The sequence below is a fragment of the Eschrichtius robustus genome, chromosome 5 (genome assembly GCF_028021215.1).
Source record: "Eschrichtius robustus isolate mEscRob2 chromosome 5, mEscRob2.pri, whole genome shotgun sequence".
NCBI classification, from domain to species: Eukaryota; Metazoa; Chordata; class Mammalia; order Artiodactyla; family Eschrichtiidae; genus Eschrichtius; species Eschrichtius robustus.
In genome coordinates, this window is record NC_090828.1 from 145,365,612 (window position 1) to 145,384,496 (window position 18,885).

Sequence of the window (18,885 nt, forward strand, 5' to 3'; positions counted from 1 at the left end):
AACCATGTGTTATTTAGGGGTGCCCACCTACGTCTTGAAACTATTGAAATAAATGAAAGAAAGGATTCCCACTAAATTCAGAATAGTAGTTGTAAAATTACTGGCAATGCTTTATGTCTTAATGTCTTAAAACCAATGTTCATTATACTATCATTCTTTAAACTGTATGTATTATTACATATTCTTTTGTATGTATAATTTATTGACAATTCTTTTTTTTGAGAATTTTTATTTTATTTTATTTTATTTTTATTTTAGTTTTTGGCTGCGCCGTGCAGGGATCTTAGTTCCCTGACCAGGGATCGAACCCACATCCCCTGCATTTGAAGTGCAGAGTCTTAACCACTGGACCACCAAGGAGGTCCCTTATTGACAATTCTTAAAGAGTTGTTTTTAAAAAAATAAGTAAAGAGAGATGGTGCATCAGAAGCTCATGCGAAGCCGCTGGGCGGGGGATGGGATCTCACGTCAGCTGAACCAACGCGATTGTTCAGATCTAGATGGTGAGTTTCATTCAAGGGCTCTGAAGCTCATACACCTTGGTCGCCCGCCACCACCAGAAAGCTTCAGTTGCCCCCTCTCTACCTCTACTACCCAGTCACTAGCAACTTGTATGCCCTGCTCAGAGCTGCCCGCAGGCACCTGAACTTGCTTTCACCCCCAAACACAGGCTGAAGCCCACAGTCTTTGCTCACCGTCTGGGCCTAGACCACAAGGCATCTAGTATCTACCAGCTACTGCGTGGCTTCATCACCTGCAAGACGTCGTGCACACTCTTCGCCGCCACCGTGCTTTTGTACGTGCTGTTTCCCTGCCTGGACCGCCACCCTCACAGCCCACCCCACGGTGGACAACCGGATAGGATAACCGGACGTCCCCTGCTTAGGCGTGAGGACTTTCCCCATCCCGCCAATCAGCTCCGTGCTCGCTCTTCTGGGCCTGCACAAGACCCTGTGTGGGCCCTGATTACAACGCTTAGCACGCGGTGTAATTAATCAGTGACGTGGTTCTGTCCCCATCAGACTTGAAGACCTTCAGAATGAGAACTTTTGTCTATTCATCTTTTTACCATAGGTGATATTCAAAATATCACCCAAACAGGACTTCACAGGCAGTGCGCCACTAGCGTGGATACAAAGCTGGAGCCAGGTCCTGCAGGTCCCCCCCCCACCCCCCGCCAGATGGCTAGGTATTCACAACTTAGTTACGGAATCACTGGAGGGGAGGGGCGGCAGGAGGGGGGCCAGGCAGCTGGCAGGGAGGGATCGGGGGCTCAGGACAGTATATATTTCCCAACCAGTACAGAAATTTTTCAGCGTTTAACAGGATTTTAACAACGGGCATGGCCATTGTATCTCGGTGTCTAACAGCTCAATAGCTACCTTCTTTATGTCCCTAGGGACAGACAGCACTGTGCCTGGTAGTAGATATTTAGTAAATATTTACTGCTAAAACAAGACACATCTTGAAGTACAACTAGAGTCATCAACTATTTTCCCAACAAGGAGGGAGGATTTGAGATTTGGCTTCCATGGTGACTGTCCAGGGTCTTGGCCTTCCCTGCAGCCATTCCGTCCAAAAACAGATGCTGGTTAATGTACAGGCATGAGATGCCTCCCTGGGGCTCCGACACCAATACTCCCAACCCTGCAGGCCCTCCAACTACCGCCAACAGTATTTGGACCTTCTGGCAGCTACCCTGCCCTGTGAAGGGAAGCCTGTGGAGAAAGAAGCCTGCACAGGGCAGCAAAACCAAGATCTGGGAAGGGTCAGGTCCCTGCAACCCCTGTTAAACCCTTAGACCCAGCCATGCCTGAAGGTGCGTGCCATCTTGCTCCTTTCAGGTTGATGACCCAATAAATTCCTTTCTTGCTTAACGATATTTTGACTCGGTTGGGTTTGTTTGTTGGTTGTTTGCTTTGCCTTTGCAACTACAAGTCCAGTCTAACTCAGCTAGAAGGAAAACTTTCCATTAGGAAAAACAGAAATCTAAGTTTTTATCTATGTGAGTCTCTCTTAACTTTTCACATCCCATGACAGTTTGGTAATTCATTTTGATAACTTACCTTTCACCAAGTAGAACATTTGATAGATTTATAAATGAGGGAAAGTCCAGTCTATTCATGACAGGATAGGCATGGATGGGGACAAGCAAAGTCTCACCTCCCTAAAATTAATGGGAAAAAAGTCAAGTTTACCATGCTTAAGACTATAATTTTCTTTTTTCTTTTTCTTTGTTTTTGGCTGCACCTCACAGCATGTGGGAATTTAGTTCCCCGACCAGGGGTCAAACCCACGCCCCCTGCTTTGGAACAACTGGACCGCCAGGGAAGTCCCAAGACTATAATTTTCAAAGATGAATTTGTAGATCCTTTATTTCTTATCTTGTTTTCTATCATTAAAAATTACTTCCAGAAAAAAAGGGAAAACATTTCCTTAAAAAAAAAAAAAAACAACTGAGTGCTTAAATATAACAGTTGAAATAATGAGTTTTCTTAGTTATAAACAAAGTATAGAAAATTTTTAGTGTTATTTCACTGAAATGACATTCAATATTATCCAGGAAAGCTAATGATGCCTTCACGTAGAGGTGAAAACAGTCACCTGTTTCGACTTCAGAAAGTTATAGGGAAACACAACCGTGAGCGGCCTGAGATAAACAGAAACCAGCACAGAATCAGCTGACCCAGACAGCGCCAAACAGTAAACGCTGGACCAGCCAGAGGCGCAGAGGCCTGCTTCTAGACCTGCACCGTACGTGACCTTGAGTAAGGCCTCTGACCTCTCCACAGCTCCTTTCTTCCTTTGCTTTCAAGTGGGGATACGTCCACCTTTCTTTAAAGGTATTTTTGAGAATTAAAGCAGACACTGGCCTTAAAAAGTTTAAAGCACCACATAAATACAAGGTACTAACAGCATTGCTATGAAGTAGCGGGACACCTTCCCTGGTGCTCTATGCAATGCCTGTCCTAGGGATTTGTGTTCTTGGTACAGAATATTCCTCCTGAAAGCACTATTCTGCTTTCATTTTTAGTTTTTTTCCCCCTCTTTTTAAAAACTGAGACTCATTCGTTACTAAAGCACACTCTTCCACTTTAATTTTTTAAAGGTAACTTTGCTTAACCTTAAGGCTTCTCAACTTGTAAGGGCTGGGCGTGGAACCCAGAGCAGAGGGGTGTGGAGGTGCCAGTTTTAAGGGAAGGACTGACAGCATGTGGGGCTGGAGGCCTGAGGCCGGGGATGAATTAGGTGACCTGGAAAAGGCCGGCGAGAACTCCTACAGCACAGCGTCTGGGGTCAGACCACACAAGTATCCTCCCTGCAGACCCCCAGGGCTGCCTCGGAGGACATTTGCTGCTGGTGCCCAGTGACAACTCGGGGTTGTTGCTGATCTTCTCACCTAGCTCTTAAAGGAGGGTGTTTAAGTTATTTGAAAAGCCTTCCTCAACTCCCAGCACCACAAGATAAATGAGATTTTTAGGCCAGGGCAGGTGGGAACCTGCAGCAAGCAGTGTCTCTAGCTCTGCCCCAGTTCTTGGCAGCCTGGAGCTTCCCCAGCTGGGACCCACGTCACCGGACCAGGACCCTCAAGCCACTCAGACCGGCTGCCCAAGGCATCAGGCTGAGAAACTTCATACTTGTCACTCCGTCTCTCTTCTTCCCTTGAAGATGTGAGGTTTGATGCCACCCCCAAGCCCCCAAAAACCCCTGATATTAAGGGACATACCTGACAGTGAATGCGGATGCAATCATAGTAGTATCGCCACTCATCTGGAGTAAATGTAACGGTGACCGTGAGGGACAAGCCAGGGACAAGGCGGGGCTCCTAGAAGACACGGGGGTTCCTGTCCGGACGAGCCCCAGGGCCCACGGAAGCAGGACCACCGGGACAACACGCTACATGCCGCCCCGGGCAGACCTGCGGCACGGAAAGCCACGCCCGCCAGTGAACACCCTGGGAGAACACGCCCCCCAGGGACACTTACCTTCTTCACATACTTGATCTGAAAGTGTTTGGTTTGGGGGGGTAAAATATGAACGCGTAAATCTTCATTGCAAATATTGACCACATGCTGGAGAGAAAAAGAAGCATTCACGTGAATCCACTGCTTTACCTACCTCCTGCACATGAACCGCCTCATTTACCTTCACCTCACCTTGCTCCTGAAGGGATGTGAGGAGATACGGTGCACTTTTATTATTTTTAAAATTTTTATTCTATATTGATGTATAGTTGATTTACAATGTTGCCTTAATTTCAGGTGTACAGCAAAGTGATTCAGTTATACATATACATATATATATTCTTTTTCAGATTCTTTTCCCATTTAGGTTATTACAGGATATCGAGTAGAGTTCCCTGTGCTATATGGTAGATCCTTGCTGTTTATTTTATCTATAGGAGTGTGTATATGTTAATCCCAAACTCCTAATATTTTTATTTTTTTAATAATTAATTAATTAATTAATTAATTAATTAATTTATGGCTGTGTTGGGTCTTCGTTTCTGTGCGAGGGCTTTCCCTAGTTGCGGCCAAGTGGGGGCCACTCTTCATCGCGGTGCACGGGCCTCTCACTATCGCTGCCTCTCTTGTTGCGGAGCACAGGCTCCAGACGCGCAGGCTCAGCAATTGTGGCTCATTGGCCTAGTCGCTCCGCGGCATGTGGGATCTTCCCAGACCAGGGCTCGAACCCGTGTTCCCTGCATTGGCAGGCAGATTCTCAACCACTGCGCCACCAGGGAAGCCCCCAAACTCCTAATTTATTTCTTCCCCCAACTTTTCCCCTTGGTAACCATAAGGGTTTTTTTTTTTTTTTTTTAATTTTTTTTGGCTGTATTGGGTCTTCGTTGCTGCACGTGGGCTTTCTCTAGTTGCAGCCAGCGGGGGCTACTCTTCATTGGTGCGCAGGCTTCTCATTGCGGTGGCTTCTCTTGTTGCGGAGCATGGGCTCTAGGCGCGTGGGCTTCAGCAGTTGTGGCGCACGGGCTTAGCTGCTCCACGGCGTGTGGGGTCTTCCTGGACCAGGAATCGAACCTGTGTCCCCTGCAATGGCAGGCAGATTCTTAACCACTGCGCCACCAGGGAAGTCCCCATAAGTTTGTTTTCTATGTCTCTATTTCTGTTTTGTACATAAATAAGTTCATTTGTATCATTTTTTAAGATTCCACATATAAGTGATATCATATGGTATTTGTCTTCCTCCGTCTGACTTTCTTCACTAAGTATGATAATCTCTAGGTCCATCCATGTTACTGCAAATGGCATTATTTCATTATTACTCTAGGAGGTGGATCCAAAAAGATCTTGCTGTGATTTATGTCAGAGAGTGTTCTGCCTATGTTTTCCTCTAAGAGTTTTATAGTGTCTGGTCTTACATTTAGGTCTTTAATCCATTTGGAGTATATTTTTGTGTATGGTGTTAGGGAGTGTTCCAATTTCATTCTTTTACATGTAGCTGTCCAGTTTTCCCAGAACCACTTATCCAAGAGGCTGTCCTTTCTCCATTATATATTCTTGACTCCTTTATCAAAAATAAGGTGACCATACGTGTGTGGGTTTATCTCTGAGCTTTCGATCCCATTCCATTGATTTGTGTGTCTGTTTTTGTGCCAGTCCCATACTGTTTTGATTACTGTGGCTTTCTAGTATAGCCTGAAGTCAGGGAGCCTGATTCCTCTAGCTCCATTTTTTCTTTCTCAAGATTGCTTTGGCTTCAGTGCACGTTTAAACGCTTCAAGAGATTCAAAATCTATCATACACCACTTAACGAATAATAAAATAAACACAACACCACTTAAAGAGTAATGAAATATGTCCATGTGTCTCTGCCCAACCTAAGACTTCTCCAGAGCTACAGCCCCAGGTTCCCCCCGGCATGGCCTTGCACACTCCCCTCCTCCTGCCCTGACTGGTTACCTGTGCACCTTTTTGTTGAACTCAACTTAGTCCTGTGATTCAGCTGAGCTAAGAAGCCCGCCACCCACCCACTCCCAGTTTCTCTAATTACATGCCACTTGTCCTGGGGACCTGGTGACACTAAGGCAGTCAAAAAATCAGGAAAAGGAGTGTGGAGAGGACAGCCTCCAATCCATCACGAGGGCTGATAACAAAGAACACAAAGTCAGGAGTTCTCGGATGGGGTCGGGAGGAGGCCCTCGTTCAAGGCAGGACAACCTGGCGGGTCAGTTAACTGGGCCTCTGAGTAGAGGGGTTTTTCCTTCCTCTACATGAAAGGAGAGCAAGGACCTTGGGTTCTGGGATCTGGCCTTCACCTGGGCCAGAGGACAGCTAAGAGGCCTTTGGTCTCCAAAGTCCAGGCCAGAGGCTGGGCCTGTCACATGGCCACTGCCCAAGGCCTCGAGTTCACTGAGGCCCTAAATCAGACTTAAGGCATAATCTCTTGATGAGATTATACTGATGCTTGCATTTGTTAAAAGTTCTCATTTGTCGCCTGTGAATATTTTTTTTAAATTTTATCTTATTTTTTTATATAGAAGATTCTTATTAGTTATCTATTCACCTGTGAATATTCTTAAAGGACCACAATTTTTGTGACCCTGTTTTGGCATATCTTTTTTTTTTTTTTTTTTAAACTATAGTTGATTTACAATACTGTGTTAGTTTCAAGTGTCAAATTCAAGCTTCAGATTCTTTTCCATTATAGATTATTACAAGATACTGAATATAGTTCCCTACGCTATACAGTAAAAGCCTGTTATTTATCTATTTTATATATAGTAGTGTGTATCTGTTAATCCCAAACTCCTAATTTATCCCTCCCCCATCCCCTTTCCCCTCTGGTAACCATAAGGTTGTTTTCTTTGTCTATGAGTCTGTTTTTGTTTTGTAAATAAGTTGATTTATATTATTTTTTTAGATTCCATATATAAGTGATATAATATCTGTCTTTCTCTGTCTTACTTCACTTAGTATGATAATCTCTAGGTCCATCCATGCTGCTGCAAACCTAAATGTCCATCAACAGATGAATGGATAAAGAAGATGTGGTACACACATATAATGGAATATTACTCAGCTATAAAAAAGAAGGAAATATTGCCGTTTGCAGCAACATGGCATATCTCTTTATTTTTAAATTTTTTTTTTAAAGTTACTTTTTTAAAAAATTTATTTTTGGCTGCGTTGGGTCTTCGTTGTTGCGCGTGGGCTTTCCCTAGTTGTGGCGAGCGGGGGCTACTCTTTGTTGTGGTGCGCAGGCTTCTCATTGCGGTGGCTTCTCTTGTTGCAGAGCACGGGCTCTAGGCACGTGGGCTTCAGTAGTTGCAACATGCAGGCTCAGTAGTTGTGGCTCGTGGGCTCTAGAGCACAGGCTCAGTAGTTGTGGTGCACGGGCTTCGTTGCTCCGCAGCATGTGGGATCTTCCCGGACCAGGGACTGAACCCGTGTCCCCTGAATTGGCAGGCAGATTCTTAACCACTGTGCCACCGGGGAAGTCTGGTATATCTCTTTAATATGTGAGAAGCCTGAAAAAATAAAAGTTGCCCAGGTCTCTCTCGACCTCCAGGGGGTCTGCATGGGGGAATCTTGGTGAGGTGTGGGCTCCTGGGTCTCCTACCCAGGAGAATGGTCCTTCCAGGAGACACTGGTATGCTGGGGCCCAGGATGCCTGGAACCTAGGGCTCTTCCCGTCTCAGAGTTCAGGATGTCTCAGTACCCAAACTGCATTCCCTATCTTTTTTTTCACACTTTGTCAGCAGGTCAGTTTGATTTCTTTTTAAAAAATATTATGCTTTCAGGGCTAAAATGGCATTCCTGCCTTTTCATTTATAACTAAAACTGGGGGGGGGAAATAATCATCATTGAAAGGGGAAAAAAAGCCTTGGTAAGATGAAGTGTTTAGAAAGTGTATGTTAAATTAACATTTAAAGTTTATTTGAAAACGTGAGCAACCCAGGATTGCCCTTGAGGCGAGACAAGATAAACTCACCTAAAACCCTATTCTGTCCCGCAATTCTGGGGTCAATAGATGTCCTTACTCCCCCCCACCCCCAAGCTCTCTGCGCCCCTGGGAGCTGACCTTCTCCTGGCCCCGTGGGTCCTCACAACCTTGACACTCCCTCCCCTGACTCCCCCAGGGCCCCAACTGACAGCCCCCGCTTCAGTGTTTCAGAACGGCCCCCTGCACAGGCAAGCAAGCATGGAACCACCAACTAGGCAGTCATGCGTTGAACAGCTTTTACTCAAGGGTCACAGGGCTCTCCCAGGGGCTGCTCACAGCTCCCTCCCCTCCCTCCCCACTCTGATCCTCCCTTCCAGCCCCTCCACCGGGCAGAGCAGAGCGTAGGGCCTAACCTTCAACCCCAAGCACTAATCAGAGTATTTTCCAAACACAGTTCAGCCTCCAAGTCGGGGTCCTTCAACCCCTCCCGTCAGGGACATGGCTTCTCAGAGGCTAATACCCAACGCCAGGGATCTGGGGACAAAATGCAAGCAGCCCTGTAAGTTCTTTAAAGTGTTTTGAGACAGGCTGGGACCTGGGACCTGGGACCCTTTGCTGCAGTGCTGGGACCTGGGACCCTTTGCTGCAGTGCTGGCACCTGGACAGACATCTCCTGCAGCAACAGATACAAAGAAACTATAAGGGACTAAAAATAACTGCGTGCATGCGCAGCTGGGCCAAATTATGGACAACAAGGCACAAAACGACCAAAAACGCAACTGCCGCTTCTGAAGAGCCGGGAGCAAAAGAAGGGCCCTGCTAGGGTGCCTGCACACAGTCCACCAAGGGGGTGGGCAGAGCACCTAGGCCACCCCGACCCCTGAACCCGCCCCCAGCCTCACCCCGTATGAGGAACCAGCTCGCCCCGCCTCGAGGAGCAGCAAGGGGAGCAGGGAACGTGCTACGTGTTCTCGCTCCCCCCGCTGCAGCAGGGCCCCCAGGAAAGCCTTGCCTGAATGTCTCCTCTGGCCTCCTGTTAATTTCTATTGATTACGGAGTCCAAGAACCCTGGTCGGTAACAGTTTTACCTTAAAATGCGGGTTGGTAATGGATTTTACTCTAAAATTTGGCTCGATACTGCATTTCTCCAAAATGGGAGAGTAAAATTGATGCTCCGGAAGGATGCACCATGTTTCCACTGTAGCTTCAAGTCCCCTCGCACACTGACTAGAAGACATTGGGATTCACGGCCCCAGTTTGAGAACCCAGATCCTGGGGCAGGGGTGTCTCTGAACGCTGCAACGGGGACCTGAAAACTAATACAATTATTGCAGAGAGCCTGGAGGGAATGCTGCGCTGCATGAGATAAGGCTGTAGAGGCTGACAGCTTTGTTTGGGGCCGGCCACAGTAACACTGGTTGTCTCATGGGAAAACTGATTAATTATTTCCTCAATAAATATAGTTTCCCAGACAAAGTCTTTCCGCAGAGGGAAAGGGATTTTAATTAAGAGGTCTTGGTTTTGAGAAAAGTGGGAACCATTATCTCAACTTTTAAATCGAAAGATTGATTTTGATATGAATCCAAGTTAAAAAAAAAGGCTTTAAAGCCTTTAACCAGATCTGGATCAATCTCAAATGTTAATGAACAATTTATTGTCGTTTTAAACACACATTCAATCATTCCATTCTTGGGTAATTTACACAGTTTCCTGTAACAAAACCAAGATAAAGGCAGAGTTGGATTTCCCCCCTTGTTTGGCAAGCGTCTCAAGGTAATTCCCTTAGGCTTCTGCTTAACTTTGCTGATAGAAACAGGAGGCTGGCTCTCCCAGAATGTTATTAAGATGAAATAATTTTGTACTTGTATCCATTTCTGTTTGTTTCAATGTCTGATAGAAGCAGTGTGATTATTTAGACTCTAGCCTGTATTTACTTGGAATTCATGAGTCTCTACCAAGTCACTCTCTTCCAGTAAAGTGAGCTCAATATCTTGACAAGTGTTTATTGAGTGCCTTGTGTGTGTTAGGCATTGTGTCGTACAAAAGACAGAGACGGCCTCTGTTCTTTCGCAGAATGAAGCTTTTACCTCCCTCCAAAAAGCCTACGATCCGGGTAAAGCAGACCTCACGCTGGTCTCCAAATATGCCACATGCTTGCCCCCCGAGCCTCTCTCCACGTCTCCCTCTATGCCCTGGGTGTCCGCTCCCCACTTCCCACTTTGCTCTTGGGCTATCCCAAATGGCTTCTCCACCACAAGCCTTTGGTGCAATGTGACCAGTAAGCTCATGAAAAGATGCTCAACATCATTAGTGATTAAGGAAATGCAAATAGAACAACAGTGAGTTGAATGGCGAACTCAAAAAAGATACAGCCACACCCTAATAACTGGAACTTGTGAATGTGACCTTATTTGGGAAAAGAGTGATTGCAGATGCTGTTAAGGACCTTCAGATGAGATCATCCTGGATTACCCGGATGGGCCCTAAGTCCAATGACAAGTATCCTTTCAGAGACAGAAGAGAAGACAAAAGGGAGTGGGAGGAGAAGCCATGTGAAGATGGAGGCCAAGGTTTAGGATCATGAAGCCTCAAAACAAAGAACACCTAGAGCCACTACAATCTGGAAGAGGCAAGGAAAGATTCCTCCCAAGAGCCCGTGGAAGGAGCGAGGCCCGGCTGACACCTTGACTTTGGACTCTGGTCTCCAGAATAAGTTTCTAGTTTTCTAAGCCCCTAAATTTGTAGTAATTTGTTATGGCAGCCACAGAAAACTAACATACCATACAACCCACTTAATATATATCCGAGAGAATTAAAAATATATCCATACAAAAACATGGACACGAATGTCCACAATGACATTATTCCTAGCAGCCCCAAAGACAAAATCCAAATGTCCATCAACTGATGAATAGATGAAATGTGAACAGTATGAAGGTTCCTTAAAAAACTAAAAATAGAGCTACCATATCATCTAGCAATCCCATTCCTGGGCATATATCCAGAGAAAGCCATAATTTGAAAAGATACGTGCACTCCAATGCTCATAGCAACACTATTTACAATAGCCAAGACATGGAAGCAACCTAAATGTCCATCGACAGAAGAATGGATAATGAAGATGTGGTACATACATACAATGGAATAGCACTCAGCCATAAAAAGGAATGAAATAATGCCATTTGCAGCAACATGGATGGACCTAGACATTATCATACTAAGTGAAGTCAGTCAGAAAAAGAAAGACAAATATCATATGATATCACTTATATGTGGAATTTAAACATGACACAAATGAACTTATTTACAAAACAGAAATAGACTCACAGACATAGAAAACAAACGTATGGTTACCAAACAGGAAAGGTGGGGGAGGGATAAGTTAGAAGTTTGGGATTAAAAGATACACACCACTATATATAAAATAGATAAACAACAAGGACCTACTGTATAGCACAGGGAACTATACTCAATATCTTGCAATAACCTTTAGTGGAAGAGACTGTAAAACAAGAATATATATATTTATATAGATATGTATAATTGAATCACTTTACTGTGCATCTGAAACTAACACAGCATTGTAAATCAACTATATTTCAATAAAAATTTTTTTTAAATTAAAAAGACAAAACAAAATGTAATAAAGCCATACAACAGAATATTATTTGGCCATAAAAAGGAATGAAGTACTGATTCATGCTACAAATTGAACAAGCCTGGAAAACATGATGAATGAAAGAAGCCAGTCGCAAAAGACCACATGTTGCGTGATTCCACTTATGTGAAATGTCCAGAATAGGCAAATCTATACCAACAGAAGGTGGATCAGTGGCTGCCTAGGTGGGGGTGGGTGGGTAAAGGAATGAGGAGAGTGAGGCGGGTGGGAACGACGGGTGGTGAATTGTTCACTCATTGCAAACAATGAGTAATTATGAACAATAATTATTTTAGATTTACCCTACCATCATCTAGATAGCAAACCTAATAACCAGGAAAAGCAAGTTCCAAAATGAATGATTAACCTTGGTCTTTGATGCTGTGTCCTAAGGAATGTGCCCTTATAGATTGAGGGGTAAAGTTCCTAATCACAGTTTTAAATCCTGACCCTTTTCCTAAGAGGAAGCATTGGGCACCTAACAGGTTCCTCTCCTGATCCCTTCTCTCTCCACCCTGTTAGGTGTGTAAGGACTCTTCTCTGGAAGCTGCATTCTCTGTCGGCAGGGGTCTGCCCGATAGAACCTGACCTCACTTCCGGACAGCTTTACCACTTGTCAGTTTCCTCCAGCGATTTTCCTCACTCTGAGAATGAGTCTAACACGATAGTTGGAATTCTCCCTCTAAATGATCCACTTTAAGACACGGTTTCGGCGGGAGGGATAAATGAGGAGTTTGGGATTGACATATACACATTATATATATAAAATAATCAACAAGGACCTACTGTACAGCACAGGGAACTGTACTCAATACTCTGTAATGACCTATATGGGAACAGAATCTAAAAAAGAGTGGATACACGTACGTGTATAACTGAATCACTTCGCTGTGCGCCTGAAACGAATACATTGTAAATCAACTATACTCCAATATAAAATAAAACTTAAATTAAAAAAATTTTAGAAAAGATGCTATGTGAAAACAAAAATAAATAAGTGAAAGACATGGCTTATAAGAACGCACTACATGTAAACGCAGACGCCTGCGGTGGGAGGGGACGCCACCCACAAAGCCGGAGCCTCAGGGCCCACGCGAGAGGGCCCACGCCTATCGGCCCCACTCCAACACATGTCCACAGCCCGCTCTAGCTCGGCTCCACGGCCGGCTGCCGTAGTCCTGACGTCCCGCTCAGTGTGACTTTGGAGGGTCACGGTGGGGTCGCTGAGGTGGTGCAGCTGCTTTAATGTTCAGGCCCCCTTTTCGTGGCGGATTAGGGGTGCTGTAGCCACCCCGAGCCCTCCCCAGTCTGGACATCCGGGTCAAGGAAGGGGGGCCAGGAAGGCCAGGACTCAGGTGGCTCTGCGGTGGACTGCTGTCCCCACAGCTTCAGCCACTCCTCAGTGCGCCCTTTCACCTGTCCCTTCCGGAGCCCTTTCAGCGGAGCTGCTGCCCCAGATCACGCCAGAGTGTCTCTGGCCACAGTGACTGATTTAGGCCTGGGCATCTGACCTGAGCAGGCGAAACGGAACCTTTGCTGGGCCCTTCTAAGAAAGGGACACCCCCTCCCCTGGTGGTGGAGGCGTGGAGCAAAAGTGCACTGGTTGGGACTTCCCTGGTGGCGCAGTGGTTAAGAACCCGCCTGCCAATGCAGGGGACACGGGTTTGAGCCCTGGACTGGGAAGATCCCACATGCCGCGGAGCAACTAAGTCCGTGCGCCACAGCTACTGAGCCTGCGCGCCTAGAGCCTGTGCTCTGCAACAAGAGAAGCGACTGCAATGAGAAGCCTGCACGCCGCAACAGAGTAGCCCCCGCTCGCCGCAACTAGAGAAAGCCTGTACACAGCAACAAAGACCCGACACAGCCAAAAAATAAATAAATAACATAAATCTAAAAAACAAAAAAAGAAAAAGTTCACTGGTTGGGAGGCAGGCAGCCTAAGAGTCACTCTGTCTCCGTCCCTGTGTTCCTGAGGCAAGTATTGTATTTAACCTTCTGGAATCACGGTTTCCTCATCTCTACAAAGAGAGCCACAATACAACCTCCACAAAGCTAGTGTAAAGACTAAACTGGACCACGTGAGACGCAAAGCACAGTTCCTGGCCCCTGCGGTCACTCAGCAACGGCACCAGTTTGGAGAGAGTGTTGGGAGGAGCCTTTGGCAGGGGGAGGAAAGCTGTCCAAGGACGCTGACGCAACTTTAAAATTTCTCATCCTAGAACTACCTTTCTGGTCCAGTTTACATCTGCACTTCTGCTGATTTTGCTGCTCTTCAGATGAGTGACTAATATAAATGCAGAACATGCATGTCATTTCATTATTGTGATTAATTATCCCACTTAGAAAGTACCTACCCAGGGGTGGGGGAGGGATAGATTGGGAGTTTGGGGTTAGCAGATGCAAACTATTATATAGAGAAACAGCAAGGTCCTACTGTATAGCACAGGGAACTATATTCAGTATCCTGTGATAAACCATAATGGAAAAGAATATGAAAAAGAATGTATATATATGTATAACTGAATCACGTTGTTGTACAGCAGAAACTATCACAACATTGTAAATCAACTATATTTCAATGAAATTTTTAAAAAAAAATTTTTTTTAAAGTACCTACCAGTATCTGCTGGTGTTGTTTTTCTACTTGATAGCCTCCAAAATGCAATATGCCAGGTTTTGCCTGTATGACCTTATTATTCAGAAGATTTGCATAAACCTCTATAGAAACAATGCAGATAAGTATATCATGAGTTGAGACATAAAAACGTATATTAAATGAAAGAAGATCCTATCAACATGAGCTCCCTTTAATCTAGGGTATTTTAAGCATACGAAAGTTTCATACAGAGGATACAGCTGTCAACAAGATTAATGATTGTTCCACATGAACTGGACTGCTTCTCCCTCTATATTTCACATCACTTGGGAGATATTATCATCATAATACAAATTCACATTTATTGTTTATTATCTATTAAAATAACTTGCTCTATACACATTTTATACAAGTCTTCATAATAACACAAGCTTGTGAAGAGCACACACCCTGTGTTTTCTCTGTATAACACTGCAATTGCTTATTATGTAATGAATATCCACTTCAAAGAATCCAAACACCAAGGATTTAATTTTATTACTGTGTATTTAACTGCTATTATTTGACTTCCTCTGAACTGAATTACAGTGCAATACAGAGTAATCCTAAGGCTCTGAAAAATTATGCCTCTGGACGGTAAAGTCTCAAACTGCTCTTGTCATGTGAGTGTCTTTTTTTGCTCCCAGTTTTGAGAACAAGGTTAGGACAGCTGAGCTCACAGAAGAGTCCAGGTCTACAAAACTTGTCCCGGCTTTTCATGCAGCAGGAACTGAGATGTGTGGAGAAGACACTGGGTCACAAGCCTTTCCATGCCTTCCGTGCTTCATGCCAGGCATTTGTTTATAACCCTCCATTCTTTCCATTTTGTAAAAATCAAGCCCAGGCCTGGTTCCGACCAGTAAACTGCCTCCTGCAGTATGAATGCCCTGTCCAGTTTCCTACAAATGACAACCTTTCCCCTTTGGCTATAGCTAAATCTTGAGAGTCACAGACACCCTGACCCCACCCTTCGCCTGTCGTGTTTTGTACCCATCTACAGTGGGTGTGAAACGTTTGGTGTTTTTCTCCTCCGCGGGTGAATGGTCACTGTCATCAACTGTGGGCCAAACTGAAGGGCTGGACTGGGGTGAGGGTGGTGTCTCAGGGGGATTATGATCTCCGTAGTTTATTTGGTAAATTTTTAAGTATTGGTAATTACCTTTAAGTATTGAACATTACTTGGTAACTTTTTAAAAATTTATTTATTTATATTTATTTTGGCTGCACCAGGTCTTACATGTGGCATGTGGGCTTCTTAGTTGCGGCATGCATGCAGGATCTAGTTCCCCGACCAGGGATCAAACCCGGGCCCCCTGCATTGGGAGCGTGCAGTCTTACCCACTGGACCACCAGGGAAGTCCCGTGGTAATTTTTTTTAATACTGAAGATTTTGTTTGTAGGGCCACAAAATAGATGTAAAACGGGCATTTTTCTGTTAATGCCCAGAAATAGTCAAGTATACTAACTCGCACTGTGTTCTTCAGTGACAACAGAGCCACAGCAAATGCTGCATCTCCAGCATTCATGATGGGCCTTGAATGCCAAGTGGGAAGCAAGCTAGTGGGACGTAGGGAGCTGGATACCGGGCTGCAACAGCTGAACACCACCTCTCCGCTTAGCTGGGCCACCTCAGCTTCCCCAGCAGTAAAATGGAAATAGATGGTATCATGGTGATATGATGGATTCAGTGAGAAGACTGTAGGCAAAATGAGTAGCCTTCTGCATAACAGCTATAGGATTTAACAGGCTTTCCAGGCTAAGGGATGTGCATGGGCAAAGGCAAGAAGGTGTAAAATGCAAGTGTTCTTGAAGGAGCAGGAGTAACAGGCGTGGCCAGAGCTGGGGGACTGGAGGGGCCCTGGGTGGGCAGGTTCAGATCGACGGCAAAGGGGGCCAAATGCCAAGCAAAGGAACTGCCCACAAGGGGATCCCCTGAGAGCATCCAAACAGGACGGGGGCAGGAGCCAGCATGGATTCTAGGAAGGACAATGCCAGGGCTGTGAAGAGTGTGGCCAGGGAGGAGGGCCCTGCAATAGTCCTGGTGACCTGCTGAGCATGAAGTGGGGACAGAGAGGAAAGATATTTGAGGAAGTGGAGGTGGCAGAACTTGGCGACCAATTTCCACCACAAAAGTCTACCAGTTACAGGACTTCCCTGGCCATCCAGTGGATAAGACTCCACGCTCCCACGCAGGGGAAGCGGGTTTGATCTCTGGTCGAGGGAACCAAGATCCCCCATGTAGCCGGGCAACTAAGCCCACGCGCCACAACTACAGAGCTCACGCGCCTCAACGAGAGAGCCCGCGTGTCGCAAACTACAGACCTCACACGCTCTGGAGCCCAAGCTCCACAACTAGAGAGAAGCCAGAGCACCACAACGAAGAGCCCGTGCTGCAACGGAAGATCCCATGTGCTGCAACTAAGACCTGACGCAGCCAAAAAAATGAATAAGTAAAATAAATAAATATTAAAAAAATAAAGTCTACCAGTGAAGTGGATGGATCTAAATGGAACCATTGTTCTTAATGATGAACACTATTACCAGCCTGTAAAACCATACAGAGAAATCAGCACCCAACATTCCATTATGCTTTCTGGACTTTGGATCCTCTGGGAAGACGTGAGTTGTAAAGCGTATCTGTTTCCTAACCACCTACTTGATTCCAGGAGGTGATTAGGTACTTCTTTTGGTTTCCTGGGTTCCTCCACTAGGCTCCTTAAAAGGAGGGGCGATACATCACGAAATGGTTCTTCAGCATTCTTTACTTCTCTGCTGGGGGTTTTCACCGCTGCCATTTTATCATGAAAAATGGAGCCTTCTTTTTAGAGCCAAAGGTCATTTCCTGGGAAGAAAACAGTAGTCGTATAATCATCCACAGGAAACCACACACTGTTTTTTCTCAACCCTTGACAAATGTACTTCTTGTCACTGCGTGGTTTACTGCGGCTCAGGGCCCCCCCGCCTCTCCTCTCTCCCGCCGCTCCGTCCCCACGCAGGCCGTCCCACTCATCTTGCGTCACACGTCACACGCTGCACCCAGTACCGTGCCATTGCTCAAAACCCTTCCGTGGTCCTTAATTCTCCCCAAGAGCTTTTCCCAAAATGTAGCCCTGATGCTTCCTGAGGCTCTCACAGTTGATGAAGTTTGGCAAATGTTGAAGTCAGCAGTTAAACAGGGCTTTTCTTTCTGAGATTTCTCCGAATCAGTTTCTTAGATGGATATGACCATGAAACCCTTCAACATTGGGAGACACTGGCATTTTTGAGCCACCTTCCTGGGCCCCTCTCTGGGGAGAGGAGGTGGAGAGCCATAGACCTCCTCCCCTGCCACTGGGCGCCTTCCTAGGAGCTCTGTCCTAGGACCGAGGGCCCCGGTTCCGTCACACCCTTTGCCAGGCTTGCCTTCATAAAGTTCACACCGATCCCAATGCCCCTTAACGTTCTTTAGCAATTGCTGCCTACACTACTTCTGGCATTAATAATGTATTGCCTTGTGATGGCACTTTACAAATCCCACGCATCTTTATATCTCCCACAGCTGCGTCTCTAAGCTTGGGGGCTGCTCTGTGAAGCCCCTGAGATTCACGTAAAGTCACGTGTGGATCTTTACGTGTGTTCTTTTGGTTTTTGTTTTGAGAAGGCTCATAGCTTTAGATTCCCCAAAGAGTACAGCATCAAGCAAAATACACTGACCACACTGAAGAGGTGCTTAACAATCACTTTCTGAAGGAACGTTCTCCTTTCCACTCTCGGCCCATCCCCTCTCGCCAGCATGGCTGAAGATTCACCTCGCCCAACTCCTTCCCCTCCACGCCTTCAACACCCACCCCGGTTCACTCTCCAGCCCCCTCCCCTCACATTCCCTGCCTGTACTTCAGGGAGACACAATAGCTAAACCGTTGTCACCCAAGCTCTCATCCCAGGTCTCTCACCCCCAAGGTGAGCTGTCCCCCTTCCCCCCACCTCCCCACACCCCCAGGCATCCTCGGTTTCGCGGCCCCATGCTCTACGGGGCAGGCCCTCTCACCCTTGACAAACGCCTGCTCCCCTCAGCACCCCTTTACTCCAGAGCAGGGTCGAACCCAGACCCACGCGCCACCCGCATCCTCATTTAACCCTTTGGGCCCGGGCTCTCCTCCGCCCCCCACCCAGGCTGACTTGCGGCTGGACACCCGTCCGGGGTTCAGGCTGCCTCCACGGCCCCAGGTCCCAGGCCGCTCACCCCGGAGCGGGTTCCTGGGCGGGATTCCGCGGGCGCCGCCACCTTCCCCGAGCGTCGCCATGACGACGCGGACGCGCTCCCTGGGTCACGACCGGACGCGACCAAACTCCCCTGGGACGTGGGGGGACCCGGGCGGCCGCTGCTGGAGGTTTGGAGGCCGTGGGTCAGTTCTGGGGACTCGGAGCAGTCTCTGCGGCCTGGGGAAGAACAAAGAGAGCGACTTATAGGGTCTGAGGACAATGAATTCCCGAGCGGACACGAGGAAGTCGGAACACACCATAAACTGGATACCCTGAGAGCAGACGGCGGGAGAGTTGGGCTGAAATGGGCGGGGCTTAAGGGGGTGGTGCTGAAGCTGACGGGGCGGGGCCGAAGGGGCGGGGCTTACCAGGCTCAGTGGGTGGAGCTTCCCCGAGGGACATTCAGTCCTAGACATCCTACTGTAATATAGTTCACTTTACACTTTCT

At 46.5% G+C, this 18,885-nt stretch overlaps 1 protein-coding gene across 1 annotated transcript in view; it reads right to left on the bottom strand.

The window, feature by feature from the left end:
- Positions 1–18,477, bottom strand: part of CFAP221 (cilia and flagella associated protein 221) — an 87,584-nt gene extending 69,107 nt beyond the window's left edge. The window contains exons 1-6 of the mRNA XM_068544023.1: positions 18,418–18,477; positions 16,852–17,037; positions 14,178–14,278; positions 3,987–4,073; positions 3,728–3,826; positions 2,067–2,167 (exon numbers count right to left, since the gene is read on the bottom strand). Coding sequence (XP_068400124.1) covers positions 2,067–2,167; positions 3,728–3,826; positions 3,987–4,073; positions 14,178–14,278; positions 16,852–16,990 — 527 coding nt within the window. The 5' untranslated portion in view covers positions 16,991–17,037; positions 18,418–18,477. The remainder of the gene's footprint in view (positions 1–2,066; positions 2,168–3,727; positions 3,827–3,986; positions 4,074–14,177; positions 14,279–16,851; positions 17,038–18,417) is intronic.
- Positions 18,478–18,885: the final 408 nt, after the last annotated feature.